Raw genomic sequence first — 16111 nt, 5'->3', positions numbered from 1 at the left:
AGTTTTTTGAGGGTGTCTAGAGATGAGTTTGCAGAGAAAGTAGAGTGCCTGACCTAAAAAGGAGATGCCCTTTCCATATCATTCTATTAACTTAAGTTTCCCCCTCACATTGCCCTTTGTACAACTTGCTAGGAGGCAGAGTCCATTATCAGTAACTTCTGTCTGCCACCGTTGTTCTAGAACCATTTCCTGCTTAGCCTCACTCCCCTTCTTTCTGTTTCCCCTACCCCAGCATGATAATAACACCCATCATCTCAAATAAGAAATCATATCCTCAAACCCCAAAGAGGATCTGCTGTCTCAAGTCCATGAGTATCCAAACTAGAGAAGGGAGGAAGCAGATTCCAAGACCCCTGCGTGGACTTGGATCAGGACTTCTCACTAAAGAACGGGACCACATCCTGATGAGTGGGGAGGGGGAGGAGACGTCAGTAACAAGAGAATGCTGAGTTTGAGGCAGTGACATTTAGGACCTTTTGAACTTTTCTGTAATTGTGCATGTGGAAATGGTTCTTGGTGTCACAGAAAGTTGTCTATTTCTGTTTATTTAGTTGTGTGAAATTAATATATACTACACCTTTATGTAAACTCCTTATCTTTGTTCCTGAGTGTCAGACAGCTAATCACACCTGTGTATGTCATTAAATTTGTTCTGGGTTTACTTTATGTAATTTTTATCTGATTATTTGGTTACAACACCCTTCCCACATCTCTCCATCACTCCTGCTGCCACTCTAGAGCAAGCTTCCGTTGGCTCCTGCCTGAGCTGTAGCGATAGTCTTGTGACTGATTGCCCCGTTTCCTCTCTTGCCCATTAGTATTATCTTCTCCACACGATAAGCAAAGCAATCTTTTCTAAAGACATAAATCAGATCACATCATACCCATGCTTAACACCCTCCACAGATGTCCCTTTGCACTTGGAATAAATCCAAACCCTTCTCGGTTCATAAACCCTAACACAAGCTGGCCCCTTTTGGTCTCTTTAGCCTCTTCTAATTTTTACTCTTCCTCTAACTCTGTGCTTCACTCACACTAGCCTTCTCTCATTTCCTCGGGCTTAGCAAATTTATTGTTGCCATTGGGTCTTTTCACTCACTGTTTCCTCTGCCACTCTTCCCAGATCTTCATAGGCTGACTCCTTCATAGCCATTCAAGTCTCAGATCACATATCCTTCCCTGGCCATCACAGTTAACACCTCTCCTGTCTCCCATCATTCTCTATTCTATTTCTCTGTTGTATTGTCTTTACAACTCATTTGTCATAATTATCCTGTTTTGTTAAGATGATTTATTTTTCTTCCTTCTCCCCTCAAAAAGGTAACTTCTTGACTGTCTTGTTTACTGCTATATTCTCATTACCTAGAAAAGGTTTGGAACATGACAGATTCTTAGTATTGAGTGGATGAACAGTGAGTTCTTTTTATGCAAGTGCTGTCCTCTTATATTGTTTCTCTTGTACCATAGCTGACTACATCTTTTTTTTTCATAAGTAAAATAAACATTGATGCTGGATTGAAAATAATAGTAATGACTTCTTCTTTTAAACGTCTTGACATTGTGGTTATTATTATTATTAGACATGAATTTCAATAAGTCATGTTGACTTACCTCCCATGGGTCATAACCATTTCAGGGCAATATAAATGGAGTATACCTATAATATGTTGGAGAGTTAAAGTCCCAAGAGATGGTCTAGAAATAGCAAAACTTTTCAGATCATAAGATACATTGCTACCTACTCAAATATGTGATGTAGTGAGCTGGTTCCTTGGATGGAGAGACCCTAGAGAGAAGACTTGCTATCCTCCCAAGTGGGTGCCAGTCTTTTCTATCCCATTTTACAAGAGCCTACCTTATAACAATGCATTTTTAATTTTTTATCCCCTCCTGTATGGCAGTCACGTTGCTGAGGTATTTCATTGACTACCATCATCGGTTAGAATCTCTTATTCTGAAAGTCTGTAACTACATGATTCCTTTTCTCATCTTATGGGGCCTTTTTAAAGGAATTATAATCTGTCCCCCACGCTCCTTCTTTGCCATTTCTACTCTATAGGCCCAAGTATTAAAGAATCTTGTTAGATGATATTTTCCCAGGCTGAATCAGAGGAAACTACAACTGCTCAAAGCCTGCTCTCCTGGAAAGTTACTGTACATCCTCTGATGGAAAAGTACAGCACTTCTCTTTTATAGACATAGACCTAGCATATCCAACGATTCTTATAGCTCATTAAAATATACAGTGCCCCTAACCCATACTCTCCAGTTTCCATATCCACTTGAAGTACTCCACTACCTAACTAGCTAAAGGAGAGTGATTATTTATTATATAATTGTATTTATGTATTCTGTAAATCATATTCAAAGTGAAATGTTATGTTCTTTTAGTTTTTATGGATAAGTGGAGTCATTATTCCTTTATAGTTACAGGGGATTGACTGTTGAATTCTTCTCTAAGCCTTTAAATCTTGTTTTTGCTCTAGTTGTCTCCTAAATCTTTCCTAGCAACTAGTCAGTCTAAGTAGTCCTGAACTGACCATCTATTTTCTGGTCTCTTATTATTTTATCTATTTAATAATTGAGAAGATAAAAAGAAAAGAACCCTCTGGATTTGTGTTTTGTACATGCTGTATGTCTAGCATACATACAGGAAAACAGTGGCCAGGAAAACAGTGGTATGTGAATCCACGTTAACTACCATGTCTCTGTGTTTCTCCTCCAAGTTACCATGTCCTGCCAGGAGAGCAGAATGATGGCTAAAGATTTGTCATTGTAACATTATTATTGCTTTCACTGACAAATTGTTACTCAGTCTGATCATATCAAAATTTAACATTGAGTGTATGTTTAGATTATCCCAGAGAACAGGTGGATATCTCTTCAGTTTCATGTTCTTTACAAGCAATAGGGGAAAAAGTGGTCCACCATCATGGGAATTTGCCCTGTGCCACTCCAGAGATCATCCCTCTCTAGATATGTACAAGAAAAATAGTGACTCTGGATAATCCTCATCCTTTGAGATTTTGTGTTCCAATTAGAATGTTGTTATGAAGCCTGAATTTTCAAATAACACTTAGATATGCCTGTTTTAACAATACCTTTGGTTCCTATTACAATTTATCCTCAGCCTTGATAGACTAGATATCTGATAAGCTGGAAGTGAGATGTTGAAATGTATTCTTTTAGTGATAACTGCATTGGGTATTGATGGAATACTGGAAAGTAAATTACAACTTTCGCTATGAAAATAATAATGCTAACAGTTGAAACATATTTATATTTGTAGAGTCTTTCTTTCAACCCTAAATATTTTATAGATATTATCTAATCCTAGAAAGTTCCCTGTACATGAAAAGATAGCATCCCCTTTTTTCTTGGGGGTATTAATGCCCACACTGCTTAAGTGAGTTGCCCAAGGTCACTCCGTAGTCGTTGGTAAAGCCAGAAATAGAATCCAAGTCTCCTGACTCCCAATTCGGTTCCCTCTCCTCTATATACCCGTGCTGCCTCTCATGGGAAAGGAAGTTAATCTTCCAGCTATTAATAGGCACCAAATTGGTGGTAGCAGCACGGTGGAGGAAAGTAACTGTCTTTACACTGCAGCATTAGTATAAAAATATCTGGTAATGGAAAATTTGACAAATGTCATGGTAAAGGGAGTGGAAAATTATTTTAAGATCTGGATCTCATTTATCTAGTTCTCAGAAAAGTAAAATTCCATAGTAGAACAGGAATCATATTTTTCTTCATGTTTTTAAATTGTGTTTCCTAGAGAGTAATTGTCTACCTAGGCATAGCAGAGCCCGTTGTCAGCTAACATAAGAATAACATGTATACTGTTGGTGATTGTGATAAGTCTGTTTTCTAAGTTGGTTGGAAGTTTGAATTGCTTTATTGAAATGCACAACACTTATTTTATTCAGTTTTCCGAGTTAAGTTAGTGTTATATTGTAAAGCAAATGTAACATAAATTGGGAATTTTACTGCATGATTTGAAAACATGGGCAAAAGTACGCATTATAGTTTCTTCCCTGAACAGTACACTCCAAGCAAAGTTACGTCATGTCAGGCACCATAAAGTGCACCAGAATGAAATAGGCAAAATAGAAGAAAAGTTCATTAAGAAATACAAGATAAGCACACTGGAGCTGATCAAGTTTATTATTATGTATATAATCAATTCTTTATTTTGTCCATTCCAAAAAGGTGTTCGAGAAGTGTTTATGTACTTAAATATTTAAGCATGTCTAGTATTGGAATTAACACTTGAGTTCAAACAAAACAATTTTTCTCTTAATTTTGGACCAAAGAACAAGAAGTCTCTACTAAAACTCTCAGGATATTATATTTCTGTTTAAAGATTACTAACAATCTTTAATCAGAAGAATGATATGATCAGAATTATGTTTTAACTGTAAGTATAAGAGAGGCGGGATTGGTAGAGGCTGAAAATGCAAGGAAAAGATAAAAAATCTAGTTATTTGGGACCCAGGTGACTGAGCAGGTCATGGCAAGAGGATAACTAAAAATAAGAGAGTTTAGAATAAGAAGAATATAGGGTCACGTACAGGTCCTTAGGGAAATATATACATTTACTGACTGGAGGAAGAAGAAGGTAACAGCGACGTTGCAGAGGTAGCAGGGAAATCATTTGGAAAAGCTACAGAAGTTATGGGATAGGGTTAGGAAAAGTTGGTCAAACCTGGTTACTTTGGCATTTGGGAGAGTCGCCTTTACAGACTGATAAGGGTCAGGTAAGAGAACTCGGAGCTCTTCAAATTATGTTCATTTATCTTTGGTATTAGTCTGATTTTTGCATACCTATGAATTATGTGTGCCAGAAGAAATTAAGCATCTGGTTGATTGATTTATTAACTACCATACCTGAGGTAGTAACAGATAAAGTTCTTGCATTCGCCTAGAATTTTACTGGTTGTTGCCATTCTTGTTAATTTAGACTAGACTTCCACTCAGTTAGTAATAAACTGGTGTTATTTCACTGTAGAACAAGTTACTAATCTCTGCCTACAAATGTAGAGTACTTTTTTGTTATCTTAAACTTAAATCAAACATGAAAGCTGGAAATTGCTTATGAATTTTGTTGGAATTGTTCGAAATTGTTTTCATGATTAACCCAGTATCTCAAGATAGCTATAACTGTAAATTAATATTGACGTTAGCCACTCATTATTTATTTTATGTTATAGAATTTCTTTATACTGAGTTTATTAACTTTATTTAAAATTACTATCAATAAACTATGATTTTTTCCTTTCCAACTAATTTTTCTTTTCGATTTTTATCAATTGGCAGAAAATGTGCCTTATTATCAGTAGTCTTTTTTTTTAACTGGTAGTGTTATTGGAAAATATTTAAGCAGCATCTTGAGCTTCTTTTTAATTTTGTTGAACAGGCACATCTTCAAGTGAATCTAATCTGCTTAAAATTCCTCCACAAAAAAGAACCCGAAGAAAACTAATGCCTTCTCCCTTGAAAGCAAAACACACCCAAAAGTCTACACTGTCTGAAAGTATGCAGCTCAATGATTCTCTCAGCAAAGAGCTTCAGCCTATTGTGTATACTCCAGAAGACTGTAGAAAAACTTCTCAAAACCCATGTACAGTGACCTTTTTAAAACCATCGTTACATACTACAAGTTTTCAGGCCAACTCAAATATAAACAGTAATAATTCTTCAAAAATGTTATGTGAAGTAGATACTCCTCTCAGCAGGAGAAAAGAATATGGACAGGAGGATTTGGACCCTACATTTATTATACGTGAAGACACCAGGAGCTTGAAAAGTACATTACCTGAACAAGAATCATTATCAAACAATAACATTTTACAAAGGTACAGAAAAAGAGTATTTGCCAATTCTTCTTTTTTTTTTTCTATAGCCTTTAAACTGTTAGCTTTCTTTTTCTTCTTTAGCTATATTTCAGTCTATTTTATAGAGCAAGTGTGCTATCTTGATTACAAAAGTCAGTGTTTTACCTTCATTAATTCCTCATTGTCTTTGTCTCTAAATGTTAATTCACTAACACAATATTTTAAAGCCTTTAATTTGATCTCAAGTTGATTGACCCTCGTTAGGATAGAAGAAACGTTAAGATATATTTAGTTCTTCATACTCCAAATTTAGATGGTGTCATCAGCAAAGATTACCGTGTTTATTATTATTCATTAATATCTTCACTGAAGGAAATTCCACTGTTCCTGTTGATGTTTAGCAAACCTCAGCTTGCTCTGAAATAGTCATAGGTCTAAGATATGGTTGACTGCATGTCATCCAAGCAAACGCATCCTTCTCACTTCGTCCGTATAATCACATATGATCTAAATATGGGAAGAATGATACCTTCACTTTTCTGTGCTGTTGGGAATGCAGAAATTTCTTGATAGCAACTCTATCAATGGTGTAAAATGAAAAGAAAACCCCAGGGAAGCGAGGGAAATTTTACAGTATAGAGTAATGTTTTCCTTTATATGTTAATACAGAATGATGTTCTAATTATTGAAGTGCATACCTCATTTTTCTCTGTAATACAAATGAAAATTACTTTTTATTTTTGATTATTTAATATACAGGCTTGACCCGTCTTCATTCTCAACTAAACATTCTCTGCCTACACCAAGCGTAGTACCATCGTACATGGCAATGACTGCCACTGCCAGAAGGAAACGGAAATTAATAAGGTACGATTAAACATAAACTGGTTCAATCTCTATAACCATGTGAAACCATTTTTATACGGGTTTTCCCCACTCTCTGAAGGTTTGCTTTACACAACTTCGCTTTCACAAAAGACCTACATTAGTACCAATTTTCGCTAACCAAAAGATATCCAAAGAGGATTTCCACTTTTATGAAGAAAAGTATCTCAGCATCAAGCCACCATAGTATTGGTTTGTGTCTGTGAGCATCTATGCTCTGTCTTGATTTATTTTGGTAGGTTATATTTTGTGTCTGGGAATGCTCAAAAGTTTTTCCCATATAAATTAATGGTAATTGTTTCTTCACTTTACGCCGTTTCAGCTTACAAAATTTCATAGGAACACTCTACTTTTGGATAGCAGGAGAAACCTGTGCTTTGGTTTCCACAGCTCTTCTTTATTTCTTGTAATTAGACTGTCAATTCCTCTTTAAGCACAGATTGCTCTGAATGTGGTGCTGGATTTATATTATCAAAGGGAAATCTTGATAAAGCCCAGGTATTTCACTTGATATTTACATAAAGTATTCCATATTTCAGATTATTGAAAATGAATTGAGAAGTCTTCTGGCCTTCAGAAATGTCATTTAATTTTAACTTTTCTTCTGGTGACAATTTTTATCCATTTGGTATTTTTCCTTTTAGACATTAGTGAATTTCTTCAGTCCTAAAATTGTGTTATTTGAATGGATTTTGATATATGACTAAAATGTAATGAGCAAAGAGACTTCTGTTTCTGGCTATGACAGTGTAGCTTCTATCAGACCAATCAACCCATCAAGAATGATTATAAAAACTGATAAAATGCAACTCATGGCTGCTTCAAGGCACTGAGGAACTGCCAAGACAGCTAGGACTTGAGAGTCTAAGATCCCAGAAAGAAGGAAAACAAGCTGTGGAGAACCAGATCTTCTCTGCCGCTTTTTTTCATTTTGTATTTGCCAATTTATGGCATCAGGTATAGAAGTATAGAGGCCATGCAGAAAATGGAAGCCGAGAGCTATCATGAGTCTCGGTGAGCTAGGGAAACAGAATCATTTTGTGTAGCTTTTGCCCTCTAGATATTTGCCAAATTCTAAACTCTCTGGAATAAAAGGCCAAGAAACCAAGCTAAAAGTAGCTGCTAAGAGGCTAAAGTATTAAGCAAAGTTTTGACATTCTCATGGGGCCAAAAATTGTTGTTCAGGAATCATCAGGGAGAAAAGGCCCTGTTAAACATCCAGGATTTTATCTGAGACCCCTGAAAGCCTGTGCTATAAGAGTAGGGCAAACTGGAAATAGACCAGTTCTTGAGAGCCTAAAATAGACCTTAGACCAACTCAATCCATTTTTGGATCAAGGTAATCTATCTCTATTGTGTCTGCTTCCCAGAAGAAAATTCAGTCGTCTCTAGAAGAATGTATCATCCAGAACCTCCACGGTTTTTCATATACAACGTTTAACACTTAAGCAAAAATTACCAAGTATGCCAAGAGACAGGACCAAATGACTGAAAATCAAGAGGAAAAGACAAATTAGAGAAGCATTGATCCATAATTGATACGGATATTGAGATTATCAGATAGGGACTTTAACTATGACTAAGTTCAACAAAATAGATGATAATTTCCCAAGAACTGGATTCTATTAAAATGAATCAAATGGTTATCCTTGAACTAAAAAAATAGAATTTACTGAAATTAGGAACTCAGTAAATCGATTTAATTATTAGGCACAGCAGAAGAGAGTTTAGTGAACTGGAAGATAAGTTGATAGAAAAATAGCCAAACCAATATACAAAAGGATAAAAAGAGAAAGTATGGAGAAAAGATAAGAGATATATGGGACACAATTAAAAAGGCCTAGCATATATATTTTTTGAGTTCCAGAAAGAAATGAGAAAAAGAATGGAGGGCAAACAGTAGTCAAGAAGATGCTGGCTAATCATTTTCCAAAACTGACAAAAAAATAAATCGCAAATTCGAGGAGTGCTGCAAACCACAAGCAGCACTAGTACTTTAAAGAGAAAATACCTAGGAACGTAGCAGTAAAACAGCTAAAAAATCAAACACAAGGAAAAAATCTTAAATATTCTGAGTTATAGGATATGAAGTCTATTATATAGTCTTTATAGCCTGCAACACTGAATGCAACGATAAGGTAGAGTGAATGGTTGGTTCTATTGTAAAATGGATCTGACTTGCTCTCTCTTTTTCTTTGACGTGGTTTTGGGGAGAAGAGCGTAAGATCTTAAGGTAACTCTTTTTAAGTTTCCTATTTTCTACCAAGGACCTGTTATCGTCTGGGCTAGTGTAAACAGATTTACAAATATCCTATTTATTTGTGCCATGTAGAGTATCATCTCATAAGTGCATTTAGGATCTGTCCTTTTGCTTCCAAACAAAGTACAGTCGTGTGCCGCACAATAGTGTTTCAGTCAATGACGTACCGCATGTACAACGGTGGCCCATAGGATTAGTCCCATATAGCCTTAGGTGGGTAGTAGGCTATACTATCTAAGTTTGTGTCAGTACACTCTGTGATGCTTGCACAACTGTGAAATTACCTAATGATGCATTTCTCAGAACATATCCTCGTCATTAAGCAACTCATGACTGTACAGCAGAGCCTTATAATGTGTAGATTTAAAATTCCTGGGTTGATTTTTCCTGAGTTTCTCTGACTACTCATGACATTTAAAATCTTGTATTTTTCTATGGTGCAAATTTGAACTGTGTAATTAGTCTGGCTTGTGTATGGGAATCAGTCACTTAATGAGTGAGCCTGGCTAACCGCCATCATCAGTTTCATCCATCTTATCACTAATTTTTATTGTGTCAGTTGTGTTATTCTTTCCATTAACTAATGTTGGTGACTTTTCTTGTTCTTGACTGGTAGCATGTTACCATCTGTTGTGTTAACTAAGATTTGGCAAAAGTATAGCTAAGAATAATTTTAAAATGTAAACATAATCACTACCAAAATCAGGTGACTTTTCAAGAAATGTCCAGCTATGTAAATTGTGTATTTGGTGTGGTTTTAGATGAGTTGAAGGGCTTCCAAATGAGCAACTAATATTGTGAAATAATATTAAAGGACATATAAAGAAAGTAAGATTTCTCATAGCCTATTAATTGCTCTATTACATTCCCTCTGGTACCAATAATTAGATCCTGCCATTAACTGAGGTTAAAAGAGATTAATGCTAGAAATGTACATAATTACTTTTTTTATCTCCCTTTTCCCCAATTAAATCTACATGAACTTGAGAGTAATAAACTCTGGTATTTTCCACTTAACAGCTTTATGTACATATGTAGGTGTGTATGTATTCTAAGATGGTTTTTAAAAATGAAGAAGGGAAGGCTCCATATATATAGTTATTTTACTTATTTTGTATCAGTTTTTCTCTCTGGAAAAAAAATTAGAGGTTAAAAGCACTGGGTATTCCAAAAACCTACCAAACTGAATTTTTTAATTACTACTTAAATTGAGAATATTAGATTTTTAATCTTTCAATTTATTTAATATCATTGTAACAAACTCTTTTAACTAAATGAATTAGCCTGCCAATCATACAAATACAATATATACAGATGTAAAATTTTACGTATAAATTATATTAATCAGAGTTTTTGGTTTTTGTTTGCTTTTTCTTTATTTGGTTGATTTTCTATTTGTTCTGCAGTCTTTCTTAGTACACAAAAATGGTCTCACATTTGCCATACATTTTTGGTTTGTTTTGAAAGATGTCTAATGATTCCAACTAGAAATTATCTCAATTGAAAGACTATGAGGTGCCTTATGTTTATTAAGCAGAAACGTTCTACCTGTGTAAGGGAACAAAATATTAAATCTTAACTTTTAATAATAGTTATGGAAATATATTTGGTACACAACTAGAAGAGTTTAGATTTCTTCTCAATATAGTCTTTAACATAATTTGAATTTGTACTCATACCAATTTTAGGTTTTTTAATTTTATGATATTTGTAACAAATGTTAAACATTTCATCAGTGGACTGTTTTATCTAAATTCTAAAAATGTTTCAATGTATTTTACTTATATAAATAATTAATAACTTATTTTGTTAGGCTTTGATTTCCTTCCTAGAAATATGAGTTTTATTCAAATAGATTTATTCAAAAGACTAATTTTCAAATAAAAACAATCTATGAGTAAAAACAAAGGTCCTAGAACTAACCAAAGCAAAGAATCATTCCATAAAAATACTAAAGACAACTTTAAGATAAATTGCAGGGAAAGACAACACTTATCAAAAGTAACCAATAACATTGATCTATGTACTTGAAGAGATAAAATCACCAAATGACCAAAAAAAGAATTTTTGCCTTAGACAGCTGATATTTATATATATTTTGTCAAAAAAGAGTGTTTAGTATCCAAAACAGAATTATAGTAATTTACTTTATTCAGCACCATTTAGGAATAGAATTTTTACAACTGAGTGTCTTTACTTTCCTAACACTAGTACTTCTTTGTAACCATTTTGGGTAAGTATCATTTGCATTCCTGAATAGAGAAGGCAAAAATCACCATTAGAAACACCGTAGTCATCTCTCTTGCAGGCTCTAGAAAATTGAGGTGCACAGGTTGAGTTTTTTTCCCAGCATTTGGTCTGCTTGTGCCTGTTTTTCTTTGCTGTCATATTAAATAGCCGCTCTGACTACTTTCTGTGAGCACACAGCTAACCCATCTTCTCCTTGTTCCACAAACATACATCCACATCCGTTAACCACATGGTTAGGGTTGCCAGAAGACCAAGTTCTTGCCATAAAAGGGAAGCCTCCGGTTGTTAATCCAACTGACAGTCAAATTAGTATCAACTTGTAAAATGGTGTGTAATATCTTTATTAGCCAGAAATGCCATAAAATTAGCTTATTTGAATCAATGTGGAGGGGGCGTGTTCATCCCCCAAGTCGACCCCCAGCCCTGCCTGTTGAAACTTGATGCTCTGTAGGGCCAGGAAGGATTGGATTGCTGTTTTTCAGGGCCTAGATCAAACTCATCTCATCCACAAAATCTTCCATCTCTCTTTTTTCTGAACTCAGGAACTGAGAGAGCTCCGTATAGTTTGAAAACCTGTGGCACTAGTTTTTACTCTACTTTATATTATTTACAAGTTTGTCTTATTTTTCCCCCTTCCCATGATATATCCATTATGTAAGTTTTCAAGACGGGTTGTTTGTGCTTTCCTTATTTGTGTGTCCTGTAGCATGAGACCATAATAGCTGTTTAGTAATATGTCAACTCAAATTGAGGTAGAAATTTGAGCCGTTAATAAAGTGAAATTGATGTAAATTTTTGAAGATAAATGAAAATAGGTCATTCTTTTCATTTCAGTTCCTATAAGTGCAGTAGTCAGAGATTCTCAGACTGATTTTTACTATGCTTCTATTTAAAAACAAGGTTTCCAAACAATCTCACTTTTTTGTATTCCCCAGATTAGGGTTCTTGCTCCAAATTTGTAATATGAGCTTAGTTTTTCACCTCTTGCAATGTGCTCCTTATCTCTACACTTTGAATAACAGTACTCACTTATATTCCAGCAGAGCACCCTGGAAATGTTCTGTTACAGAATTGTTACATACACCTACAGACATAATGTCTGGTTTGAATAAACATCATTAAAATCACACACAGCTAAACTTCCCTGTGGGCTAAAACATGTATTTAGTACTTCCAGTTATTTCCATGGGATTTTACAACTTAATGTTTTAGTATTTCACTTTTTCTTTAATCTTCATTGCATGTAGAATATATATTAGAACTTAGAGATATAAAAGATGTGTTACTAAAATAAAACTTTTTCCCCTCAAGTTCTGCATCAAATACTTCATTAACTGCTGAGGTAAATTCTGGATTTGCCAAACGTGTTCGACAAGATAATTCAAGTCATGAGCTCTTACAAGAAAACAGACCAACAATGGGTATGTCTTAGCTCTTATTTTGATATTAACAATATGATGACCTAAAATATATATAGTACTTTACGTTTTTCTATAGTGTTATCATAAGAATCTCCTTTTACCTGCTCATCACCTTTGTTACATATCAAGTCTGATTATCCATGTTACGGATAAGAAAATGTAAGGCACAAAATTGAAAACACTTACCCAAGATCACCGGATCTTTCATGGTAGAGCCAAAACTCAGAGCCAAATCTCCTAACTCTACGTTCTGCACCCTACATACTGCCTCATGTTGCAGAAGAGTTGATAAATAATTTAACTAATAATTGAAATAATTAGCTAATTGTATTATTTAATAGGTTAGTGACTAAGTATATTTTATAGATAAACTATATTCACTTGAAATTTTTCTCTTAGCCTATTATTTTTACTAATTTGAGGACCGGTCCAGTAGCATAGTGGTTAAGTTCGTGTGCTTTGCTTTGGCAGCCCAGGGTCTGCCAGTTCAGATCCCAGGCACAGACCTACGCACCGCTTATCAAACTGTGCTGTGGAAGGCATCCCACATATAAAGTAGAGGAAGATGGGCACAGATGTTAGCTCAGGGCCAGTCTTCCTCAGCAAAAAAGAGGAGGATTGGTGGCAGATGTCAGCTCAGGGCCAATCTTCCTCAAAAAAAATAAATAATAATTTGGCCTCTGACTCATTTGTGCAATTATTGCCAGGCTCTAGTCTGTACCTAGTTACAATCATATTGTAGCTCCCATTAGCAACTTGAAAAAGAGGCTCGTGGGGTGACACAAGTCCATGGTAACAAAACCACGTCTTCAGTGAAACCAGAAGTATGTAGCACCAACCAGTTTCTAGGCCTTGGTGTCCAGACCTCTGTCTCTCTGACTCTATAGTTCTTAAGACTTTGTTCAGGAAGTATTTATTTACTACACACTCACTATGTGCTAGGTTCTGTGATGAATACAAAGATAAATAAGACCCAGTTTGGTTTCTTCTCTAAAGGAACTTATAATTACAGTCGTGTGCCACGTAACGTTTCACTCAACAACAGACTGCATGTACAGTGGTCGTCTTATAAGATTGGTCCATAGAGCACAGGTGTGTAGTAGGCTGTGCCATCTGGGTTTGTCTAAGTAAGTGCACTCTGCGATGTTTGCAAGATGATGAAATAGCCTAATGAGGCTTCTCTCAGAATGGATCCTCATCGTTTAGCGACACGTGACTGTACAGCACTCAGAATTTAGAGGAGTTTCATGAGATAACATGGAAACTATTGTTACTTTTTTCTGTCAATGCTTTTTCATTAGAGTACTGTAAAATTTCTCAATAGCTTTGCCAAACTGTAAATCCTTATTTCTTATGGTAGCCAGTGGCAGTTATTCACCTTAAGTTCAATAGAAATGTCTTTCATGCAAATGCAAAAATCAAACAAGTCCTGAAAAGTAAAATTTTACTATGATTATTTGGTTTAACATGCCATGTTTAATAATACTTAACAATGTGTGTATGCAGTTGGTGTAGATATGCACTGCCCCGTTTGTCTCCTGAAAAAATTCTCCAGGAAGTAATAATTCTGCAACCTAATAATAAATTTATAATAATTCTAAAATAATAGAGATTTGGTTTTTCTAATATGCTTATTTTCTAAGAATAGTATAAAATGCATCAGATATCATGTATAAAGAGAGATGAATAAAAAAATTTACTATGGAGGAAAAAGTAGGAGATGATACCAAACTACAGTGCTTGACAAAAAAGAAGAGCTAAGGCTAAGTTAAAAGATTATGTGTCGTTAAGGATAATGGAGCACTTAGAGAGAGGTATTAATTTAAGGGAAAGGGATAGTTTATGTACTTTAGGATATCCAAGTGAAAATGCCTGAAATATACATCAGGAATTACTGGAAAAGTAAGAGAATACTGGGACTGCCTTCCTTAGAATGTACTCAGCTGTGGTCTCCAACTAACAGTGTACAAATGAAAGTACAAAGGAGCATCAGTGGGAGAGGAGCTAACTGCTGTTTACTGAACAGTTAGAGAAATGAGAAATAGTGTCAAGAGAATACGTGCTCCTAAAACTACAGCTGATGTGACCAAAAACATGGATATGAGATTAGACTGATCCGTAAAGAAGTCAGTGACGCCTTGCTGTAGCAGCACTCCATTGAGTAGAAAATCATTGTGAAGGCTGGTGAAGAGCCAGAAGAATGGGCAGAGGTAGATGGAACACATTTGAGAGCCGGCAGTGGAAGAGGAAGGGGCTGTGGGGTCAGGATCAGCACTTTAGGAAGTACTGATCTAGATTCAACGATACTTCTAAAGTGGAAACTGGAAGTTTGAGAACCCTGGGAAATAATCCAAAGAATGAGAAAAAAATGGGTGATGTAAAAAAGAATGGGAACAATGCTTGTAGAAACAGCCTTTCATTAGTTCAAAAAGAAGGGAAGCAAATGCAGAAGTTTATTCAGTGACTGCACTTGTTATCTGCAGGGAATGCGTGTGCATATGTGTGTGTGTGCATGCATGCACGGCTGCACTAAAACTTCAGTTTGCAGTATGAAAGGGTGAATTTCTATTTTTAAACCAGGGGTATTAATGTTTCTTTGTTGTTACATTTTAAATCATGTTAATTAACAACTTGCAATTTTTAAGAATAAATTTACCTTCTGATGGTTATAATTTTCAACAATTTTTTATAAGTTGAATGGTGAAAATTCCTCCTAAATGATACTTTTACCATATTTATATATCTTTTTATTTCTTCTCTAGAATATAAAAGAAACATCCATAAAGTAAAGCCAAACATGGTTAGAAAATTTGGAAGAAATATTTCAAAAGGAAATCTAAGATAAGTCACTTCAAAATCAAGGAAAATGAAATTGACAAGTCTGCTTTTAAAAGGGTTTGTTACCAGTACCCCTTCAGAAACTTATTTAAAATCTTTGAAAGACCATCTTAAAGCTAAGTTTACCAAAATACCTTCAGCGAGCAGAAAATGAAGTTTTTTGTTTTGTTCTTTTGTATTCTAAACAAATATAAAATTTCAACAGACAAGGTTATGTTTTAAGTTTTTAGAATATTTGCTACCCTTTAAAATCCCTAAGTCAGCATGGTGGCAGCTGAGTTTTACTGTACTGCAACAGGTTGATTGGGACATCCTAGAAAATAATAGTGAGTTAAATTATCCTTACTGTTTTTTGAAAATAAGGAGAATTTAGAAGTGGTAAAATTTTGACCCAGGATGTATTTAGTCTTACATTATTTCAATCATATATATGACTTTCCTTTCCAAAATTACTTTGAGGTACAAATGTACATAAATGTATGTGACCATAAAGTTGTTAAATGTTATTTTAATAGTCTTAATGAATAAAATAGTAGTATTGTTCCTTGCTACTCAATATATTAAAGATGTAGATTTTATAATGTTGCTTTTCTGTCTCATTACTACCTGTTACCCACTTTAAA

At 34.9% G+C, this 16111-nt stretch overlaps 1 protein-coding gene across 3 annotated transcripts in view; it reads left to right on the top strand.

Moving 5' to 3' along the window:
* KIF18A (kinesin family member 18A) overlaps positions 1-16066 on the top strand; it is a 92984-nt gene extending 76918 nt beyond the window's left edge. For all 3 annotated transcript variants that reach the window (XM_023646200.2, XM_023646198.2, XM_023646199.2), the window contains exons 14-17: positions 5417-5855; positions 6594-6701; positions 12541-12650; positions 15413-16066. In XM_023646200.2, the coding sequence (XP_023501968.1) occupies positions 5417-5855; positions 6594-6701; positions 12541-12650; positions 15413-15495 (740 nt within the window). In that variant the 3' untranslated portion in view covers positions 15496-16066. The remainder of the gene's footprint in view (positions 1-5416; positions 5856-6593; positions 6702-12540; positions 12651-15412) is intronic.
* The last annotated feature ends 45 nt before the right edge of the window (positions 16067-16111 follow it).

The sequence above is a fragment of the Equus caballus genome, chromosome 7 (genome assembly GCF_041296265.1).
Source record: "Equus caballus isolate H_3958 breed thoroughbred chromosome 7, TB-T2T, whole genome shotgun sequence".
NCBI classification, from domain to species: Eukaryota; Metazoa; Chordata; class Mammalia; order Perissodactyla; family Equidae; genus Equus; species Equus caballus.
Note: the sequence above shows the minus strand (reverse complement) of the source record. Positions and strands in the feature narration are given on the sequence as shown.